Genomic DNA, 22818 nt, shown 5'->3' on the forward strand with positions numbered 1-22818 from the left:
ATAATTATAAGAACACCATTTTTACAGCGGCAACCTTTAGAAAATTGATTCAATTACAGTGTCACCTCTTAAAGAATGTCATAATTGTAAAAATATCTCATTTATTTCACCAAATTAAGTTTAGATCTCGTAAATCACTATTAAGGAATATACCTTATATTTTGATGTCATCTAGTATATTTTATTTTAAATACTAAAATGTCAAAGAATGAGTACCTAAAAACCCATGTAACACTCTTCAGATATCCAAAATACCCCTACTTGTTTTTATCGATTTGTGGCATTTCCGGCGAAGCTTAGATTTCACCGGAGCTGCTACACTACTTGTTTCTGAGACTCTGAGATCATTAATCTTATGTCTGGTCTAATTTTCTTTTTGTTCCTTTCCATTTGGAGCTCTTTGAAGTTCGAATCTTGAAAACTGTGGTTTTGCCTCTGCTTTTGAACGGTGGAGAGATTTCTAGGGTTTCCTCACTGAATATTTCAGTTATTCTCGCTCCTTGTTTTGCTTTTCGGGGGGAATCATTTTGAAACCGTCTTCTGTTGCATTCCTTGTAATATTGCTGAACATCTGCTGTTTTGAAAAGTAACCTTACCGTTTCTAAAAACTCATTCTTTAGCTGCTTGGGCAGTAGGGCAAAGGGGACAAAGTGGGAGCTTTTGTTTATTTGGACAGCTTTTGAGGAGGCGTTGGTTGTTCTTTTCGAAGAATAGCGCAGAATTTTTTTCTAAGGAAGGTGTCTATCGTTGAATCAATCTTTTCAGCTCCTAGAAAGCTCGTATTCTGTACTTTTGGTTCTGTTGTTAAGTTCTTCTCACACCATCTCTTAAATTCCCCACTTGGAAGTAGAATGTGACGGTCATTGTCTTGCTTTTGCTTACCTTTACTTAGAATCGTTCTGTTTGATTAGTTTTAATCTCTCTCTCTCTAAAGCTAGTGAAGTGTCTTTCGCTTGCTGCAAACCCTATTGGTGGCGTTTTGAGGTTCTTCAGGTATTCGTTGGTTTAAACTATTATTTTTCCTCATTTATATTTAAGATTTATCATCTTAGTAATCATTCATATTTGGCAGCTTCAGGTTGGGTTGGAGGTTCTCTGAGTTCTATAACACCATCTCTTAAGATTTTTCTTAGATAACGATTAAAATGAGAAAGCTACTTAAGTTCCTACTCTTCCTCGCTCTAGTTCCAGCTTTCGTGAGATCTGTGGATCCAAATCTCAACGACGACGTTCTTGGGTTGATTGTCTTCAAGGCCGACGTCAAAGATCCAGAGTCAAAACTCGTATCTTGGAACGAAGATGATGATCGTCCCTGCAACTTGGTCGAGGTGAAATGCAACGCTCGAACCGACAGTCTCTGAGCTCGTTCTCGATGGTTCTCCCTTTCCGAATAATCTTAATAATAAGGGTATAATGGTCATTTTAATTCTTCACTTAAAAGTGCATGACGGTAAAAGGTCTGAGCCGAATTTGGTGAAACAAAGAAGATGTCTTTATAATTGTGACATTCTTTAGAGTTGACATGGTAATTTTCCTTTCTATTTTCATGGGGAAAAAGAAACCTATTAGGTTGTATAAAGCCTGCCTCTAAACATAGGAAGGTGTGAAAGGGGGCTTTGCTAATCCCACACTGTTGAGTAGTCTTTCCTCCTAAATTTGGTAGGGGTGAAATGACAGCCCCACCCCCTCATAGAAGGAGAAAATCTTACCCTTGTTGATGTTTTTACAATTCATTGGATAGGGTCATGCATCCCTTGTAGTGAATCCTATTCGATATAAAACCCGAAACCAACAATAGACTAAAATCGACCTCACCTAATTGGATCGAATCGAAACTGATTGTACAAAATCAGAACTTACCGAACCATTTTGGTCCAATTTCAGCATTCTCTAAAACATTCATTATAGGGAGGATAAGCCTAAAAATATCATTAGATCTCTCTCTCTCTCTCTCTCTCTCTCTCTCTCTCTCCCCTCGTATTCTCTTCCACCTTTCAAGATTTCAACCACCGCAAGCAGGAAAAAATTTGGTTGTGAACTGAAAATGGAATCTCAGGGAAGATTTCAGTTCGTGAATTAAAGGGAAATAGAACACCCACAGGAAAGAGAATTGCCGGACCCCACATACGGAAAAAAGAAATATATCAAATCAAACTGAAAATATTCTTCACCAAATCAAACACAAGAAGGTGGAACACAAATCGAATACGAATTTCATTCCTAATTTTGCTTATTTATTGATTAATATTCACTGTAACGTACTACCCTGAACCTGAAGGACAAAACCATATAAGAGACGGGATTCAGTGAGTCCTACAGTAGTGGCCTGCCTTAATTAATTATTTGGAAAAGATATAATTGGGCCAGTAGAATAAAGAAACATCCCATTTTTCCTTGTTCCTTAATTTGACGGAGGGAAGAAGATGGCATCTTTTGTCCTCTTCGATCGGAATTGATTCTCTAGCTCATGATCCACATTGAAAGCTCCCTCAAGCACTGCAGGAGACAAAGCTTTCCACACAGAGGTCGCCCCAGCCATATGTGTGAATACGGGACTGCACGCACCACCACCACCACCATTAAACCAATTCAAATTTATACACTAAACTAATAAGGAAAGGAAAGGAAATAGAACTTACTTTGGAGTGCTGATGATGGAGAACCAAGACATGCCATCACCGTCGGTGATCTTGGAGACCACATGGAACCTGGGAACAATAAACAAGTTACCGGCCTTGAGGTTGGTCTCCAGAACACGCTTACCGTCAAGCCCGACGATCTGAACACGGCCACTTCCCTTTAGAATGTAGGTCACCTGATAGGCAGAGTCGCAAGAGAAACCAGGGGAACACATAGCATTTCCATCGACCCTGACAAGGTCTCCACCGAGTCCAACTTGTGCCACCAGAGGCAAATTTTGAGTGTTCACCACCACAACACGACCACCATTCTTGATGTCAACATCCAAGGGTGCTTCCTCACAGTTGAGAGCCATCCCTTCTCTGTGCTCTGCCTTGGGCTGTGGCAAGCTCAATCCTGCCTTCAGCTTCACAATGCCGGCGCCAGGTTGGCTCCCAACAAGCTTCTTCGCCTGATCCTCCGTCAAGTCCCAAGCTCGACAAACAAACTCAGTCGAAAGACCATGGAAGATTCCATTCGAACCAGTGAGATAGAATTCGGTGAATTCTCCCCTTTTGCGGGATTTAGAGGTTTCACCTAGGAACAGAACGACGAGTTCCTCGTCCTTGTCATTGAACCACCAGGTCACGACACCGAAAGGGAGGGCAATTGCATCACCCTTCTTGATCGCGATCACCTTCTCCGGAGATTCGGGGAGCACGATTCCGGCCCTACCAGAGCCTGCAAAATCGAAAATTATTTAAGCGCTCAACATCAACACTAAAAAAAGAGGAGCATGAAAATTGTAGAATTGATCTTTCCTCAAAATCAATAAAGTAGCTTAAAAAAAACAATCGATTAAAGATGAAGAGAATGATCGAGTGAGGTTGCAGATCAATCCGATGTCAACCTCAATTCTCAAGAACTAGATGGATTATTTTACTTAACCTAACAGTAATTCGTACCCTGAATAACATAAGCGATCTTGTTGGAATCAGAAAAACTGGGCAGGGCAAAGCCATCCTTCTGGAGGGCAAGCTTCGCTGCTCCGATGTTGCCTTCATTAAGCATGGGAAGCTCAGACGGAGACCATGCGTAGTAAGATCCACCATCACCACCGAACACTTTCTTCGCCAACGCGGGAGAGAGATCAATCGCCGCCATTCTCTCTTCTCAAATCTCACACTGAAGCTATCAAAGGCACCCAAGAAAGACGAAAAGAAAAATGCAAAAAGGACTAGTTTATCACTGTCGATGAATGAATCTGATGCTAATGCCCAGGGAATTTATAGGCCACAGTGACCAAAAGAGGAGGTGAGATATTGACGTCCTACAGTCCTAGTAGGAAAATAACTCCTCTGTGGAATGAGATCTACAGAAGGAGCGAAGGACCTGGTATGAGATCAGATTTAACCTCATCAAAAACTAATCTCGAGACCCGGTTTTCACTCATCCAGTCAAGCAAAGATAGGGGTTGTAATTGTGTTCCTACTATATATAATTTTTAGGGGAATCCATATTAATCCGTTTGAAAGTTAATCGGTTAAGGATATGGATATTTATCCAATCTATTTAGATCAGATTAAAATTTGTTAATTAAATAATAGTTATAATACAAAAATATCTTTATTAATTCACGGTATATTAAAAATCAGAAGAAAAAAAAAGTCTAAATGACAACATAACCCATGCACCTAGAGAGACAGGGCGAAATGATTGTAAACTCAGCTGGACTTTTACGAAGAGTATACTCCTTCCATCCTTGCTGATGTCACCCATTTTTTTTAGAAATAAGAGAAAATTCTAAAATATTATAAGAACTATTAAACCTTTTAAGGGCTTAAAGACCTATTTGAAATCTGACACTTTTCCTAAAATCTATTATTATAACAACTTCATGGCCCACCCCTATTGATGCTTGTGTGCTTTCATTGATCATGCGTTGGTATAAGGACCACATTGCCTTTTAAGGAACCCTCTCCCTAATTAAACAGAAAAAAAAAAATTTATGAAGATATTTATGTAATTTCAAATATGATCCTGAACTTCATAATCAAACCTATTGTTGCAATGACCAAAACTTTATAGATTCTAGGTTCTCGAGGTAAGAGAAAGAAGGGAAAAATAAAAAAGTGCAGGCTTGCTAATGCCAATCTGAGCCCGGATAAGCCTGGGCTGAACTTTTCATCCAACGGGGGAACCTGGCTTGGGAATTTCAGGCCCAAAGTGGGGCTGGGCAATGCTTGAGCACGGCCCAATCCCATAAATAAATTATCAATATATACAGACCACACCACCTTTTCTTAATTCACCAAAGGATGTGAATTTGAAATCGAAACTGTTTATCGAACTCGAATTAAGCCATTTACACTAAAACCTCAAAACCATTTAGTAAATGGTTGGATTCTGATTTCAAGTTTAAGACTGATTAATTAAATGGATCAAATTAATTTTAACCGTTTAACCCATTGGTTTCAAACCGAATTGACACTATGAAAACCAAACCATTTAAACCATCAAAACTGATCCGATTAAGCCGTATAACAATTAAATATTTGATTGCTTTAACAAAACATAATGGTTTAATTTAAAGAAGAATTAATTAGCATAAAGGCTGTCCAACAGTCTATTCAATAATTTACTCATGTTATGTAGTTATATAGTTAAATCCTTGCTTGTTCAATGTCTCATTTAATTTGATACAAGATTGAAGTGTTTATCAACAAAAGCAAATTTTAGTAAATATGCAAATAAATTAACAAACCGATTACTAATCGATTAAAAACCATGTAGAATAAACTGTGATCAAAACCGTTTAAAACCATAAAACCGACAGTTTAAAAACAGTGGAACCAAAACCATTTACTAAATGATTTCACTTCAAAATGGTGCAATTTTGGTTTCAACCAAATAAATATGAACTGAACCAAACTACACCAGACCAAACCGATTAACACCCGTTTTTATTCACCTACATCACTTCTCTTTATTTTCTAATCCGTCCGCACCACTCAGGGCTGTTTGTCACCCGCAACCTTGTCTAGGTTTAACATGACTACTCGCAATCATTTTCACCCATCTCCCCAAGTGTGGCTATAACAAACCCACAGTACAGGGGCTCAAAATACCCACTAGAACAATTTGGCATCAACAAGTCCACATTCATCTTGGAGATAAAAAAGCCTAGTGCAGATCAATCAATATAAACTTCAAGAGTAGCATGGCAATTTTTCTTATGTTCTAAATCCGTTTAGAAGAGTGACACGACACAAGATTTCTAATAATAAAGCCCCCAATCTTGCGAGAGCTACTGGTTTCTCCAAGATCAGACATATTGTTTACTGAACGCCTCTTTAGGATTTCTTTTTCTGTTTTGCGTTTCATGGGTGTTTGGGGGGGGGGGGGGGGGGAGATTACAGTTTAATTACAGAAACAGAAACTTTAAGGAGTCAATTGTCACTTCATTGTAGCCCTTTTACTTTAAAATTTTGGGCATCAGTAGCCTTCTCTGGTCGATGCAGTGACTGCTTCACATGGATTTCGTTGTGCAATACGAATGATAAATCTGGACATCAAACCGGTCATCATTATCACTAGCCTTTTCTGGTAAATGCAGTGACTGCTTCACCCACCACCACAAAAAAAAGCGCTATTCATTTCGGGAGGGGTACAAAATCGTCATATAACACCCAAAACACATAACCCTCATCCTTGGAGCTAGGAGTGAGCTTGAGCATGCTCAGGCTTGTGAGTGAACTCATAATCAAGGTGAACAAAGGCACGCTCAATCTCAGGCAGAAGCTCAAGTTTCTCCTGCAAGGCTTCCCCAATATCATGTGCCTCCCGCAATGGCATATCGGATGGCAATACAATGTCAACCTCAACAAAGTAATGAGACCCAAAGGTGTACGCACGCACCGTGTCAATGTGCCTTATGGCCTTGTGGTGGTTCCAGCAAAGATATGTCAACTTCTGCAGGTACTCTGGTGCAGCTGACCTGCCTACTAGGGAATTCACGTTTTCCAGCACTGTCATTGACCATGTACGGATGGTATATATGGCAAGCTGCAAAAAGATATGAGCTCACATTCAACCATTGCAAACATATGAAAAATGAGAGAGATGGAAGAAGCTTGAATCTGACAGTATCATAGCTCATTGCACACATGAAGAATGATATCATTTTCTTGAAAATCAAGCCAATCAAATAAGCATTCACGTGGAGGGTCAGAGACATCTTGTGATGTTAAGAGGGTGAGTCAGAAAGGAGGTTAGTCTCATCATCCAGTAGGGTCAACTTTTGGTTACAACTTACAAGTTAAGGCTCCATCTGGTTGCAAGGGAAATAAAGGGATGGAAAGTAAAATTAAATCAAAACTAAAACAGAAGCTTCTGTAATCATTAATTAACATGTTAGTGTAGCTAAATCCAAATCATTCAAAAAATCTGGTCACTAAATTTGACTTTACGTTGCAAAGGAAAATACAGATTACATTTGAAAACAGAGTTTTACGTAAATTTACAATCATGATTATAACAGTTTCCTTTTTCCTTTTCAAACCAATTTCCCTTCCCTCCCTTCCCTTTTACTTGCAACCAGATGGATGTAAAATTAATTTTAATTTAAAACAGAAAACAAATAACTTTTGTAATCATGAGACCTGTACCCTCCCTTTTATTTAGTTGTCTTTTTCTCCCCAATCCCTCTTCTACCAGTCTCAATTTCCCCACTTTTATTTTAGATTATAGCCTCAAATACAATGGGTATTCATCAATTAACAGCGAGGAGGAAGCGGGATAGCAAAGGAAAACTCATTCTAGGTTTCCCTAAACCTGTCTTTAATCATAGCACTTTTGACAAGGCTTTCCCGCAGCCCACGGAGGAAGGGCTTTCCACGCGGCCCACAGTCATTGTGCCATGTGGACAGATAACCTTGCTATTCCAACCATTGAAGAGAAAGGACATTATCTAGAATCTGGATTAGCCACGTGTCAAATTTCAAAACCTAATACAAGCAAATATCCCATGAATTGGCATTCATTCCCTATCTGTCCATGCATGCTTACTGGTACTTTGACCACTACTGTGCCTCTCCTAGTCCTGAATTTTCAAAGCTCAATTTTTCCACTTGGCATGGCTAAAATTTCACATGTGAGCAAACACCTTACGGTCTACCTGTCCACACAATTTGAGCCCCATGCCACATGGCAAATATTTGGACCAATGGGGAAACCCTTCCTACATGGGCCGTGGAGGAACCGAGAGCCCTAGAAATTATCAAACAGATTCCCCAGCCTTATTGTATTTTGCTATTAAAATTCAAGTTATTTGGTTGAAAAGTGAAATAAAATTTAACTAGAATATTTAACTCAATCAATCATTGTCGGTAATGATTAGAAAATTTTTCATTTCATTTTAGTTTTGACTCCATTTCCTTCCCTACACTTTACTTCCTAATAGACAGAATCCCAGTGAGACACAAGGTATCGATAATTAGGCACATCTAATGGTCAATCCTGATAGCAGTGTGTTACTTGTATAGTGCAGTTAAAGACACCAAGTCCAATTTCAAAATGATAACTTACAATTATGGCTCCAACAGGGTCCATCCAATCATTGAAATAATTGGCAAGGAGAGCAGCAATAAGGCCGATAACGTTGGTGATGACATCAAAGAAGTGATCTTGGGCATAAGCTTTGACAATCTCATTGGTGAACGTGCGACAGTAAACAACTAGGAGGAGCTTAACAAGTGTCACAGAAAGCATGATGCCAATCAACCATTGCCCTTGCTCCTCGGTCAAATTAAACTCACCTTCCTGAAAGGTTAGTGAAGTGACAGGAAATTGAGTTAGCACTAGGAATTACCAAAACAAAATCTTAAACTATAGTCAAATTGAGAAAACAGATGCCGCTTACATCATATAATAGCGTCCGAATTGACTCCAAGATTATCTGCAAACCGAGTGTAGCCATAACAGATGCAAATACAAGGATTCCCTGCATATAATTCTCTGCCTCAGGATTGAGCATTGTAACAAACAACTCTTTTCAGGGCCAAAAAGGGGGGGGGGGGGGGGGGGGTTCACATATTTCCAAAACAAAAATGGCAAAAGTCCAAAACCAAGGATCAGTATCAATTTGATATCAGATTCAAAAATTGATTTTGTTCAGGTAGCCACTGGCCATGTCTAATCATAAAGAAATGGACAAGAGTCCATAGCTCATAAAATTTTCACCAGTACAGAAATAATCCTGCTTGATTAAATTGTGCCTGCTCTTGAAGACCTAAACTTCTGAAGTACATTACTCCACTTAAATACTATAAAAGCAAGGCATTTTGTTAAATACAACTTCAATCCAATAAATAGAGCATAAAAATCAGATCCATTGTTTCACATGGAGAAGAGAAAACAAGGGCCAGTTGTAGATCCTGTCTCACAAACAGAACAAAAGTTATTCTCTTCCTCAAAAATAGGTTATCTAAGTCTCCCTACCTAAGTAAGTAGCTAATATAAAGGCATAAGAGGACCCTTTACCAGATAAGATCAGGAATTCCAAGTGCCACTAACAAAAAAAGGGTAATAAACAGCCTGTCTTATCTTTTGAACTTATTCATCTATTTCCCAGTATAATTTATGTAAACAGTATTAGCAAATCCTATGCAGTCCAAACAGGACTCTGTCATGATTCAGAAGCAGCCATCCCTTAATAGAGACAACCTTCCCTAAATATGGCAGAAGATGACATGCAACGTTACCCTGTTATAATGAAAACAGACAAAAATACACAGGACCATGCAGTCATGCCCACAACCATGCACTACAACGTATTTGGTGACAGAATTCAGGGACTATTAGCCCAAGCAAAAGGAGCACCAAACCACAATAAGCCATGTCATAATCTAGGACTAGATAGCTCAGCTCCTTAACAGTTGATACAGTGAGCTTGAAATTACAGACGTCATACAGATTCAAGCAATAGCGATATTAACTCAATGATTAGCAGCAAGACAAAATCTCTTAGTCTGTAATGGTGTTAAAAGACACTAACAATGTGCCATACATTGACAAGCATTATTACTTGCATGCATGCTTGTATACACATAAACTAATATGCATCTAGAAGTGCCAGAAAGAGATATAGATTCTTAAATGTACAGAGGAATATTACATTAAAATAAACAAATTTGTATCTTCATCTAACACAATTAAGCATTTTGCAATCAATGCAACTGACGCATGATGGCACTGACCAATGGCTGCATCCGTTTCTTTCCGATAGGGTAGCGGTATGGGTTTGGCGTCTGCATGGTGAATGCAGTAAACCACAGGATAAAACCCGATAAGAGATCTAGAAGTGAGTCCAATGTTGATGCTATGATTGCCAGTGAGCCACTTCTAACGGATGCATAAACTTTGGCAGCAAAAAGAACCATGTTTGCAACATTTGATATTCTAATGGCCATTGTCTCACTTCTAGCCAAATTTTCCCGCTCTTCCTGGAACCATCACAGTGACCATGTCAATCGAAAATATTTTCCATTATATAAACTAGGAAAATGATCTTGTATGCAAATGATAATGAAAGCGCAAATACAAACCTGAGTCATTCCAGGAAGAAAACCACGTTCTGTTAAGGCGTCCATTTCATTGAACCCCTCCAACATTTCTACCTGCTGTTGGTAGTATTCAGCCACAACATCATCTGGACCTGATATCAATGAGCAAAACAAATATATTATGAAAAAGGAAGTTTTATACAATTTCTTCGATCATTATTTGTAGTAAAGGCATTATCTAAATAGAATCTCTCCCATACCACCATTTATCTCTATACTTCTGTAGATTATGCAATGGTGGGAACTGTGAGCTACAGTTTGCTACGAAGTAATGAACTCGCATGTAGGAAACCATGTTTCAGCTTTATACTCATCAAGTTTTTAACGTCAATTTTCTCTGGCTAGACAGAGTACTAAACTCACATAAAATCCTCCGCTTCCTCACAAAGACAGACTATTCCATTTTTCAGATGGAAATTAAGATAGTAATCAAAGAGTTTTTGCTTCAGGATGCAGGAATCTGCTATCTAAGAGCATGACAATATATATTAACTTTGGGGGGCGGTTGTTGGGGGGATGGATTAAAATATTAAATATCTAGAAATAAAAATAGAACTACGAATTTGAACTTGATAAAAGAAACAGAATCAAATGGATCAAGACATTCTACAGATAGAACAGACAGAATATTTCCAATGAAAAGCCAAAAACCGAAGAAAGTAAAAGAGAAAAGGACAGCATAAAAAACTAATCGAAAGAATAGCGAAGGGACAAATTCAAAAACAGTAAAGTACTACGGTGGCGAATGGAACAGATATGATGACCTAAGACACCGAGGCAGTCATGAAGACCCCGAGGCGGCTTCTCTTTGTTGTGCTCCGATAACTGAAAACCGTCAAAGTTCAAGCGCCAGGAGCGCTCCCCACCATTGCCGGAATCTAGGAGTAGCAGCTCCTGCTCAGAGCCGTCGAGATCATTTCCGGACGTTGCCGTTTCCTTCATTGTACAGCCACCGGACTATAGGAAACCCTAGAGAAGTCCCCGGCTAACAAGGGAGCAGCAGAACTTCCTAATGATCTCACAAGGAATTCAAAATTGAGATACTTCAGGCACTCATTCAGTATATGGCGAAGAATATCACGCAGTGGCCGGAAGGGCCAGATACTTTTGAACCAGGTCTGTCTAAAGGAGCCTTCAGACCTTTGCTCTTACAGTTTCGCTTATCATTTTCCTTTTTTATTCCGTTTTTGCCCTGTCCCTTGAAAAGTGGCATTTGGAGATTTAAAACAAAAAAAAGAATCAGAGATTCAGAATGTTGAACATGTAAGGGGTATTTTCGTAAAGTAGCCTTCACAGTTTACGCCACAGCTACTTGATGAAAATGGCAAGGCCGCACCGCACCGGCCATCATGGACTCATCTAGTGCCGCCACTTTTGACTTTAAATAAATACGAAACTCCAGAAGACGTCGATGATAGGGGTCCTTATACGTCAAGCGATCCAACACGTGGCAGTCAATCATTCCTGGAACGGGGTCGTGAATCATGATCTTTTGAGCCATACCTACAGTTGGACAACAGACAAAAAAAAGAGAATCACTGAATCAGGGCTATCGGGTAATTTATCCGTCCGTTGGTGGATCAGAAAATTCCATTATCCAACCGGGTTGTTTGCTTCGCATGTGAAAAGATTTTTCTCATCATATCATATTCCATCAAAAAGGGAAAAAAATCGTCTGTAATTTCGATCTCGTACAATTCCGTGTAATATCACCTTCAGGCGGTGACACGTGTATTGATACCAATACAATAGTCCAAATCTAATTTAAATACCTCTTCACTGATTTAATGTTTTATTAGTTGTACCAGATCTTGACCATTGTATTGGTATCAATACATGTGTCACCGCCTGAAGGAGGTATTGTACGGAATTATACGAGATCGAAATTGCAGACGATTTCAACCCATCAAAAAGGCAACAAAATGCGACACGTGAAAACGTGATGGGAAGTTATGGTATTATTACATGACCTTTTTCGAAAAAAGAAAAAAAAAGATACCGAGATAATTTATAATTTATTAACTTCCATACCTCGGATTGAAAGTTATTAGACACGTTATACATCATCATTATGTGTCAACTTTATATATCCTTAAACTTTTAACACAAGTATCAACGGAATTGGTAACCTAATGGTGAAAATGTCCTCGACGCTTCTAATCTACAAATAGGAGAAATAATAACAAAAACTCCTCCTACAGTTTTTATTAATCAAATAGAGTGTCATATTTGCAGTAGGGGCATGATTCTAATCTTATACGTTTCTTTGTATCAATTTGGATTGCAATACGGTATAAATATGGTGCATTTGTATGGTCAACGAAGAATACCATGAACTAAATTCATGAGGACAGAAATTGCGAGAATTTGGAAAAATTAGTAACCATTAGACATGCAATAAGTGAAATTATCTAGTTGCCCCTATCTAAAACAGAAAAAAATAGGCAGAGGGTTTGGTTAGACTTGGACCAAATTTTAGTATACTACCTACCTCGGTTGACTAGATGGACAAATAGGACATGAGACATCCAGGACCATATGTTTTCTCAAAGAAACCACGAAACAGACGGTTCATCCTCCTGGGACCATGTAATGGCAGGCAATTCAAACAAATTATAGAAAAGCTCATAAGTCTGCAACTATTATCAGATCTAGTCTAAACCCAGCTTCCTTCAAAGTCACCATTCATTACTTCTCATAACTGAGATCGGATATTCTAGTTCTCTGTCAAGCCACTGAGAGTAAGAGAACAGAAATAACTGGGTAATTCGAGTAGCAATTCCTTACTCTTCTCACGCAGCAATGTAGCAAACTGTAAAAAGCAGTGGCAAACATCAGACTAGATCCAATTTTTTTCCCATAGATGATCCAGTCAAACTTGATTAAATAATACAAATGGTTTCAGGACATTTAGTTAACCAAAAACACCAAACCCAAGGAGAAGGGGGTCTGGAAAGGCGCACTATACAGGTAGTAGTTATCTTACAACTAATCCAGTGGGTGTCAGCAGGTTGTATTCTATTCTTAAATCTTCCTTTTTTACTGTTTATAGGCACTCAAGCTCACAACAAACTTCGATGGGAGTTCAAGGTTAGATCCCCCAATGCTACAATGAATAGCCACACCTTCTCAAGTCTCTTGTAAAGAAGGGATGTCTCAGTGCTTCCCTTGCCTTAAGACGCTCTTCTGGATCGTAACGGAGAAGTCCTTGCAATAGATCAATTAGATCTCCAGCAGAGTGATCCACATGCTGCATTACCAGGTTCTGCAGCACAAATATAGTCCAAAGTTAAACTAGCACATATACAGGAAACAAAGAAAGTGTAAGAGTGGCATCCCAATATCCTTGAAAAGGTAAAAGGGAACGCAAATTCCAAAAGATGTGAAGTCTCCCCACTAATAATCACTGTTCTGAAGCCCCTATTGAGGTGCTGAAATTTTTACTCAAGATACAGGACAAACCCACATTGATGATGGGCAAAAAATGAGGTATCCATACTGATATTGAACAGCCAAACAACTACTAGAACAGTCACAATTGTAGCCAAATGCCAAAGTTGCATATCTGCCTTCTCTCCCTGCCCCCCCCCCCCTTCTCCCCCCCAAAAAAACCCATTAGTGCAGAAAAAATAACACATTTTTTTTAGTGAAAAAGATGCCTTGGATTAGGTTACATATATGTTGGGCCTCTGGTTCAACGGTTTTCTTTGTAGTAGGCCACTTGAATGGACCTAATATATTGGTGGTAGAAGGTAGGAATACGAGACAAACTTAAAAACGTTTGGTTTGAGCCTTTTATTTCTTACTTAAATGTCATCAAAGCATTTTAGTTAGACTGGATTAGGTCTCCGTGAGTATGGCCTTGTTTTAAGTTGCTTTCCTTTATTTTAGTCTCAAATTTTAGTAGCAATAGACTCCATAGCAAGCGATTGGCTGGAGGAGTTTTAAGCTTAGTTTGAACCTGATTTTAGTCTTATATATGCCTTGGATTAGGTTACATATATAAGCTTCAGCCTTGCACACGAATTTTGATGAATTAATGAAAAGCTTTTGCTTTATTTTGGTCTGTGATGTTTAGGTTTGCATCTGTAGGATTCAAGTGTGTTAACTCTTCTGGCTTGCATCCGTAGGATTCTACTGTATCAACTCCTGTGGGATTTAAGAGTGTTTAACTGCTGTGAGATTCAGTAGTCAACATTGGATGGATTTCAGGCCACTAGAGTACAAGTGAGCAAGGTTTGGAAGTATATGTATCGAGTATCATATCAAAAAGGTGATTTTAAAAGACATTAATGTAGGAGTAGATTACAAGAAGCTAACCCCACAAGTATAACCCCAACAATACAAATAGGAACCCCATACTAGATTACAATCAAGATGCTTAAGAACAAAGAAGCAAAATCCAGAAATAACCCAAGCAGGAGAAAATCAAACCAACAAAAGAAAATCCCCAAAAGATAACAATCGGCCAGGAGAGAGAAACTCACCTGCACAGGCCCAGAGAGAGAATGGGGCGGCTGCCACTGGAGAGCTTAGAATGGGCTGCACTCTTGGCTGTAGACAGTCCTTAGGGAGGGCACAAAAACCTCAAAACTTGAGACTTCTGACCGTTGGTTGTTGAGATATTCACTTTCTTGAAAATCAGACCTAGGAGAGAGAATCTGAGGATTTCTTCAAGAACCAGCAGCTGGCAACTTCAAACAGCCTTCTAAAGTGGATCGAGTGGTCCACTTGGGATGTAGAACAGATCCTCAAAAGGTCTTGCAGATCAGACTCCAAGTGTAGGCAGCAGAGGAGATCGATTGGCTTCCAAAGAGGAGTGTTCTTGCCGGACGATCTTCAATGAACAGGTCTAATCTCTATTGTATTAATATTAGCAGCAACAGTGAACAGAAATAGGCCATCGACTTCAGTAAATAAGAAGAATATAACAGGGAAAGTGGGGGAGGAGTGGCCATCTCAGCCTGGGCTTCTCACCCACAGCTCTCCCAGCTGCTCTAAGCAATTGACTGCAAACTTTCTTTAATCAAATCTGAGAAATAATAGTACATATGCCTCTCTATTTACAGAGGGGAAGTTTACAATCATACTAAAACTAGGAGCCAGTTTCTAAAGAGGACTAGACACTCCTACTACAATTAGGAATTGAAATAGACTAAGACTAAGACTAGGACTAGGGCTGATAGGCCTTAGTAGGACTTACAATCGATGGGCCCAAAGACATTAAAATAATACTTAAGTGAAAGCCTAATTCGATGGGCCCATTGGGCCCATACTTTATTACATCAAATCATGCCTCAATTAAGAGGCCGATTGTAGATCCTTTGGGCTAGGCTTCGTCCTGCGATAGCCCTGCCCATAATAGGGATCTACATCATCTCCCCCTTCTTAGAATCATTCGTCTCCGATAAATGGATGAAGGACATGTAGTGCTCATAAAGATTTGTATCAAGCCGTCGGAAATCATTTGCATGGATCCAAGTGCAATCTTATTGTGGCCGTCCTTTCCATTTGACGAGGAACAAGTAGTAACTAGTAACCCTTGCCCCCACGAACTGTGGTGAACTTGTTGTAAAGGACATCTTCAATAAGATCATCTTCTGGGGTTACAAATTGGGGAAGCTTTACGGTATGTTCTGTGTCGCCTTCATCAAAATGGTGTCCCACGTACAGTGTAAGACCAGCCACATTGAAGACATTGTTGATCTTCAAGGTCAAAGGTAATTCCAGCATGTATGCATTGGGACCGATACGCTTCAAGATCTTATATGGACCCATATTCTGAGGATGGAGTTTGTGCACTGTATCAAAAGGAACCTCTCAGGTGGAATTTGAACCATTACCATATCACCTAGTTGAAATTCCACGTAGAATCGATGACGGTTAGCAGTTGCTTGATCCCCGTCATTTCTAATAGCTATCCGGCGACGAACATTAGTATGTACCTCGGTGATGTGTCTAAGGAACTCATCCGCTTCAACACTAACACAGGTATGAGGTGGTAGAGGTACCATGTCAACCGGTCGTTGTGGCTGCAATCCAAGAACAATCTCAAATGGTGTACGACCCGTAGTGCGGTTGACGGAGCTACTATCGACAAACTCAGCAATGTCCAGAATGGATGGCTAGGTTTTCTCATAATCACGGACTAGGCAACGGAGTAAATTGCCGAGACTTCTATTCACCACTTCTGTCTGGCCGTCTGTCTGAGGATGGAATGCCATGGAGAACTTAAGTTTAGTGTTTGTTTTGGTTTTCCAGAAATAGCTAATGAACTTGACATCCCTATTTGAAACAATCGACTATGGCAGTCCATGTATATGCACCATCTCCTTGAAAAATATTAAAGCCTTTCCCTTTTAGTGTTCAAGTCCTTTTGAGTTTTCTATATAAGTTTGTAAGAGGGTCCAACATTGTACACGAATTTTGATTAATGAAAATCTGTCTTTGCTGCTCTTCTTTCCTATTGAATGAAAATCAAAGGAGTATGAATGAAAGGTATTGTTGAACTATGGCAATCACTGAGGGGTGAACCAGTAATCTGATAAACCACTGACACAGCAAGCCTTGTTGGCATTCTGCACAATCACAAATACATTTGTGTACACACCCAGTCTCTTGTCATAGGCACTTCTAAGTTTGCACACCCATCTTACAGCACACAAACACCAAATCCCAGTACAGAATAATAAACCAATCACACTCACAACACAAGAATTTTACCAAGGTTCAGCAAAATGCTTACATCCTCAGAGTTGTACTTGTAAAGGCTTCGTATCTACTCAATATACTACTAATGTTGCACCTATGAGAGCACCCACACCCAAATTTACTCAACGTAGAACTGAGAGGGCATATATATGGCCAATACAAATAACAACACCCACTATCAGGGAGCACCCGCTCCCAATTAGATAATGACAGTATACTAGTATAGATGGGCTTATATCAATGCCCTACAAATTTGCACAGGCCAAAATAGGTCTACTGCAATTTTCTCCTATACTTAGCATACATACATGTATTTAGACAATAATGGAAATGAATACAAATATAGAGAATGCTTACAATCCTTGTTTGAGATACCCAGTGGTGTCCCTAAGAAGCTTTTTGCTCACTAAAACCTTCAACTCCACCTTTACTAGAGAACTTGAGCTTTCAAGTACACATCGACAATGGGGGGACCACAAACCAAGGCATCTTGGTTACGGTATGAAACATTTACATTGGTAGCCACAGAAGGCTCCATACTACTCCACAACCAACAAAGCAATGCAGAATTCTCCATTGTCCACTCCTTATACTACTCGTCACCAAGTAGAGACATAGTCAGATAGTCCATCTTCGGTTTGGATGTGCATAAACTCTAACTGCTTGTGCCCAAAGAAGATAATTTGAAGCCCCATTCAATTTAATAGATTCAATCTGAACATTGACGTTATCTGTGAGAGGCTTAGAATCAACCATAATGCTATGGAGAGTAGAATTCTTTCACAAAGAATAAACCAAATAGAATTAGGCACAAGAAGCACCACCAATAACGATAAGCCACAGAAAAAACAATAATCAGAGGCACGTGGCTCAAAAACAGCAGCCAAGAATCCCAAAAACAGCAAATTGCAGAGAAAGGTGAAACCCTTAAAACGTAAAAAAAAAAAAAAAAAAAAAAAAAATCCCTCAAAATTGCAGATAGCCTGGATCATCTGTTTAGTTTGAAATTTTTACCACAGACGGTCTAATGAAGGGAGAAAAAGTCCTCCAAAAATCACAACGATCAACTCACGAGAGATGGGGTTTTTGGAAAATCTCCGAAAAAGTAGGGTTTTGGCTAACAAATTAGGATTCTGGTATGAACAAGGAAAATCTGATCTTCCACATCAAATGAGCATGATCAATACATAAACCAGTATTCACAATTATGTTTGTGACTCACCAGAGGAGAAGAATAACCAGCATCATCAAAGTAGATCCATAAACCAATAAACCCCTATAATCATTACTCAAAACAGAAAAACCCTAGCAGAGATGAGGGTATCTCTAGAGAAAGTTATTCCTCCTCCAATAACTTCAGTAAGAACAGTGATGAAATGTTGTATAGTGATCTGGCTGGAGTTCTTTCAATACACCGCCCCCGCAGGACTATTCAATGAATGAATGCATTGTTGATAAATAGCATAGCAGGTGGGGGCTTCCTGATCCGCTTTCGGCCTTCCCCATCTGTTCCCACGCATGGATTCTGCCACTGAGAATATTTCCGGAGCAGAAGACCAACCCGCCAAAAACTCTCGCCTGCTGAACCAACATGTGATGGGGAGATCATAGAGGTGGGTTGAGAAAGGGACCAGAGAGGTGAGTTAACGTGCTGGTTCTAGCCTCGCCCTTTATTGAATGATTAGACTAGCCTGCTAAAGAGTAACAAAGTGGGTTGAAAATAAAATTCAAATCAAATTGTTTGCCGCAAGCAAAGGCTTTCAAGCCGGCCTTTTACTCGTTTAGGGTTCTCTGCGATCAGCTCGACTACTAGGAGAGATGGGGTGGGCTACATGGATTCTTTCCCTCCAATCAGATCTATTTCGAGGTCATACTTGGGACAATACCTAAATTATGCATGTCTTTCATTACTACTTCTATGGTCAATTTAGGGCCCTACCCCTAGCACTCTTTAGTTCCTTCAATCTAACTCAGATCACTCCTCTCCTTACCGATGCATCCTCAAGCCTGCATTGAACATAGCCATAACACCTCAAACAACCTTCTCGAAGCTTATCATGAATGGGGGCAACTGCCAAATCAGCTCTAATATGGTCATTCCTTACTTTATCCTTCTTAATTTTACTGCACATCCATCTCAACATCCTCATCACTGCTACACATAGCTTATCAATACAACACTTCTCAAATACCCAACACTCCACCCCATACACCATAGTTGGTCGAACGACTGTCCTATATAACTTTTCTTTAAGTTTTAAAGGAATACGTCGGTCACTCAACACTCCGATGTATATCTTAACAATTTGGTTAGTACAAAAGAAGAATCATCGATTGTGAATTTGAATAGAATTCCGTACCAGTCTATAACTAAGGATAAAGATGATTCAGAATTTAGTTTTCCATATACGGACATTCTTTGGTTATTCCTTAAAATCCTATGATTCCAAGTTCTTTCCCCAGTTGCCTCCGATTCAAAGTTTAAAAATTCCAGTTACATTTAAAATTCACCCTTTTGTCCAGAATCTGTTTACTTGTCCCAAAGGGTCCAGAACCTACCTGAAATTACAGATTTAACCTTCTTCTGTTTTATTGATATCTCATCAGTTAAAAGGGTGTCCAATTGACCTAATTAGGGTTTTGAAAACCCTATGTTTGGATGTGTGTACTCTGATTACAAAATTCATTAGGTACATTTTGCACCGGAAAATTTTTTGGAGATCAGTAAACAAAAAAAACGTTTCATGTATATCAAATTACACCTGAGGCTAAAGAACACCAAAAACACTCCCTGAAAGCAAAAATGAGATGTAAACAGTTACCTGTAACCGAGGCAATTTCCAAACAGCCCTCGTGCTTTCCCTTGAAGCTGCACCTTCTGGCCAATCTAGTCGTGCACCCCTCCTGAAGTATTTCTCAGCACGGCGGCTGCAAGGAAGTTTCAGAGAATAATATATCCAAATGAATCAAAGTCGCAAAGAACTTACAAAAGCAATAACAGAAAAATAGAGATTCTAACTCTGCTCTAATCATCATATGGTGCGGCAAAGGGCCTAAAACCCTCTCCATCATGGCAAGATGTTCCAAGTTTTCATGGGTTTGGAAAAGTGCATCACCCTAAACATCCAGCAAAAAAGAAGTTAGTGTAAGATATTCATAAAGAAAACAATTAAATGACCAGAATGCATTACATGACATGCCACGCCACATGGAATAATGATCCAGGGTGATGGGGAACTTGACTCTTAATGCATATGAATACAAGTCCCCTGAAATGTTATCTTAACAGCATATTAAACAAAATTTATTCCACATTACTAGTTAGCTCTTCAAATTGAGAAAGATACATTATGTTATGATAAAAAAAAAAGAAGCATAACCAATTCAACTGAATTTACCGAGCAAAGTTCAACAAGTATACAACCCACACTCCATAAATCACAAGGATAATTCCATCCAAGCCCTGGAGAAGATAATAAAACCCAATGTCAATAACATTAATGATGAATTAGAAACATCCCCAAAATTTTCAAAATAGATAGAAATATATTACCCAAGATAACCTCCGGTGCGCGGTAATGCCTTGTTGACACCACATAATTGTGATCTTGATGTTCGAATGTTGTACTTCCAAAATCAATCAGTTTAATGGCACTAGACTTAGGCAGGCTCTTGAAATAGGAACCTTCCTTAGCTGACCGTGACAGAAACTTAATTGTAGCCAAAAAGAAACCAAAAAAAAAAATGTCATGAATAAGAAACTTACCAGACCACTGACCCTAGTTACATACACACAGAAATGCACAACATGCAGATACAGACATCAACACATAGATCAGAAAGGGAAAATTTGTCTAATGGTCCAATACCTTATAATCAGGCACCTTGACATACTCTGAGGAAACAAGAAGGATATTTTCTGGCTTCAGATCCGTGTGAATTAATCTCATATCATGCATAACTGCAAGTATAAAAAAGTGGCAGGAATAAGTAAACCAAGAAGAGGGCAAATTTTATTCAGTATACTGCTATGCTTATCATTAGCTACTTCCAATGTAGCATGGCAACACATGCGGAAAGAGCGGATAAAGATGGAAAAAAAATCTGTAGTAACCTTGATGCCTGAGTCTCAGATTCTCATCAGAAAGAACTCAAGCACCAAGTAAAACAAATTGAAAAGAATGGTGCAAGTATTACTCCACACACATGCTACGGACTCCAAAAGTTGTCTGCCAAACTCCCGAACAAGATCAATGGGAAAAGAACGGTAACTATTTTTGCGGAGAAAATCGTATAAGCTTGGCCCAAGCTTCTCAAATACCTGTTAAACAATTTAAATACATCCACGAGTTTTAACTCACAAATTGTCAGCCACCATGCATTGACCTCCCAAATCAACAAAAATCACTAACAAATACTTACAATACAAATATGATTACGATAGTCAAACCAATTCCGTATTTGTACACAACTGCAAAGAATAAAACCACTCATACCAAATTAACCTTGAACTGCAACAGCTAGAAAAGGTAGATTACAAGTCCTACCGAGAGCCACCGATGTCATGTTTGCCAAGCTTCTGCAGAACATCGATCTCAATCATGGCAGCTTCACGATACTTGTGAATAGAACGCACAATTTTAATTGCCACCAGTTCTTTGGTTTCACTATCCAAACATTCCAAGACTTGCCCAAATGTCCCTGTGGTGATTGCATCACAAAGGGATGAAAAATAAATGTGTTGACCCCAGAGCACGGGTAAGACATCAACATCCAATCAAAATGTCATATTGCTGAAAGTCATGCATATGCATAACCTATTCCAAGAGATGCATAAAATGGAATTAACTAAAAAAAGTTTAAAGATGAAGAATAAATCACATGTTATGGAAATGGGGGGAAAAAACACTAACCTTCACCCATTTTGCTGCGAATTCGGTCTGCATGTAACAACAACCAAGTATAAGAATTAATATTGTAATAAAGAACGGAAGAGGCATGTCTGGGGAGAGCCAGAGAGTGAATGAGACCAAGAAAAGAGTAGGAGGGATACGAAGATCAACCACTGAACCAGTCATAAAAGGAAAGGAACTCTAGTTCTTGAATGACAGTCGAGATGAGACAATGAAAATGCAGATCCATCTAAATACAGATGAAATAAGAACAGTCACAAAGTTCCAACTACCCAAAAACCAGTGTAAGAAAAGCAGAAAAATATAGTGGCAAAAAAATCTTCAGTAATAGAATATAGAGGGTAGAAAAAGTACAATTGGGAATTGTATTTGGCCTAGGAAATGCACTAGAAGGGCCTAATTGATAATGTAGACAAACCATCATCAGGAACCTACCCATCACTCACATTGAGATCAAAGAAGTATCCATTCCCCTATGTATCAGAATAAAACATTAAAAAAAAAGGGATCTCACAGCTGCAAGTGTTGTGTAGTGATCAGAGACCCCCCCCCCTTTTTGGAAGGGGGAAGGGGGGAAGGGGGAAGGGGGAAGAGTTTAACAGAATATAATTACATCGAGGAGTTATATTATCTCCAATAGCAAAGACATAGTGGCCGTCTTTATCATCATTTCGCCATGGAGGTGATCCATTGTGAGGCAGTTCCTTGTAATACAGGGAAGAATATGCATAGTTGGATACTGCTACACTCACAAATTCTTGTCCACAGTGGATAGCTGGAATGACCTGCAGATAGAGAAACCGTTTTTAATCACGTGAGTTGATTAACTAACCACCTGCAATGTTTTTGTCCCACATGAACTTCACGTAACCATGCAATCGAAACTGCAAATGAGAAAAAACACAATCGAAGGGCACAAAAGGATTACAAAATAAATACACCCTCCCCCCCCC

General features: G+C 39.2%; 3 protein-coding genes and 1 long non-coding RNA gene across 6 annotated transcripts in view; 1 reads left to right on the top strand and 3 right to left on the bottom strand.

The window, feature by feature from the left end:
* The first annotated feature begins 234 nt into the window (after positions 1 to 234).
* LOC122087690 lies at positions 235 to 1521 on the top strand. The gene is made up of 2 exons (XR_006142807.1): positions 235 to 993; positions 1073 to 1521. It is a non-coding gene; the product is annotated as an uncharacterized LOC122087690 (long non-coding RNA).
* A 669-nt stretch (positions 1522 to 2190) lies between these two features.
* On the bottom strand, positions 2191 to 4083 carry LOC122085740 (glutelin type-A 3-like). Its single transcript, XM_042654271.1, has 3 exons — positions 3585 to 4083; positions 2640 to 3360; positions 2191 to 2555 (listed from the first exon to the last, which is right to left on the bottom strand). Exons 1-3 carry the CDS (start codon positions 3781 to 3783, stop codon positions 2402 to 2404), a joined length of 1074 nt encoding a protein of 357 aa, XP_042510205.1. The 5' UTR covers positions 3784 to 4083; the 3' UTR covers positions 2191 to 2401.
* A 1739-nt stretch (positions 4084 to 5822) lies between these two features.
* On the bottom strand, positions 5823 to 11436 carry LOC122085423 (metal tolerance protein 11-like). Its single transcript, XM_042653853.1, has 6 exons — positions 11006 to 11436; positions 10224 to 10333; positions 9876 to 10121; positions 8540 to 8620; positions 8206 to 8439; positions 5823 to 6684 (listed from the first exon to the last, which is right to left on the bottom strand). The coding sequence occupies exons 1-6, from the start codon at positions 11181 to 11183 to the stop codon at positions 6337 to 6339; spliced, it is 1197 nt and encodes a 398-aa protein (XP_042509787.1). The 5' UTR covers positions 11184 to 11436; the 3' UTR covers positions 5823 to 6336.
* Positions 11437 to 13081: 1645 nt separating this feature from the next.
* LOC122086681 (serine/threonine-protein kinase AFC1-like) overlaps positions 13082 to 22818 on the bottom strand; it is a 10761-nt gene continuing 1024 nt past the window's right edge. Inside the window, exons 2-12 of one of the 3 annotated variants that reach the window (XM_042655662.1) lie at positions 22479 to 22650; positions 21866 to 21892; positions 21500 to 21653; positions 21375 to 21423; positions 21159 to 21273; positions 20822 to 20913; positions 20506 to 20662; positions 20351 to 20415; positions 19972 to 20069; positions 19775 to 19880; positions 13082 to 13506 (exon numbers count right to left, since the gene is read on the bottom strand). In XM_042655662.1, coding sequence (XP_042511596.1) covers positions 13348 to 13506; positions 19775 to 19880; positions 19972 to 20069; positions 20351 to 20415; positions 20506 to 20662; positions 20822 to 20913; positions 21159 to 21273; positions 21375 to 21423; positions 21500 to 21653; positions 21866 to 21892; positions 22479 to 22650 — 1194 coding nt within the window. In that variant the 3' untranslated portion in view covers positions 13082 to 13347. Of the gene's footprint in view, positions 13507 to 16930; positions 17684 to 19774; positions 19881 to 19971; positions 20070 to 20350; positions 20416 to 20505; positions 20663 to 20821; positions 20914 to 21158; positions 21274 to 21374; positions 21424 to 21499; positions 21654 to 21865; positions 21893 to 22478; positions 22651 to 22818 lie in introns of those variants that run through there. The other 2 variants (XM_042655663.1, XM_042655664.1) reach the window with 2 other exon arrangements.

Source organism: Macadamia integrifolia, chromosome 8 (assembly GCF_013358625.1).
Source record: "Macadamia integrifolia cultivar HAES 741 chromosome 8, SCU_Mint_v3, whole genome shotgun sequence".
NCBI lineage: Eukaryota > Viridiplantae > Streptophyta > Magnoliopsida > Proteales > Proteaceae > Macadamia > Macadamia integrifolia.

Coding starts and splice junctions, on each gene's coding strand:
- LOC122085740 (XM_042654271.1), bottom strand. CDS start 3,783: ATGGCGGCGATTGATCTCTCTCCCGCGTTGGCGAAGAAAGTGTTCGGT. Junction 3,361..3,584: donor GATCGCTTATGTTATTCAGG/GTACGAATTACT, acceptor TCGATTTTGCAG/GCTCTGGTAGGGCCGGAATC. Junction 2,556..2,639: donor TCCATCATCAGCACTCCAAA/GTAAGTTCTATT, acceptor TGGTGCGTGCAG/TCCCGTATTCACACATATGG.
- LOC122085423 (XM_042653853.1), bottom strand. CDS start 11,183: ATGAAGGAAACGGCAACGTCCGGAAATGATCTCGACGGCTCTGAGCAG. Junction 10,334..11,005: donor TGACTGCCTCGGTGTCTTAG/GTCATCATATCT, acceptor CATTGATATCAG/GTCCAGATGATGTTGTGGCT. Junction 10,122..10,223: donor TTCTTCCTGGAATGACTCAG/GTTTGTATTTGC, acceptor TGATGGTTCCAG/GAAGAGCGGGAAAATTTGGC.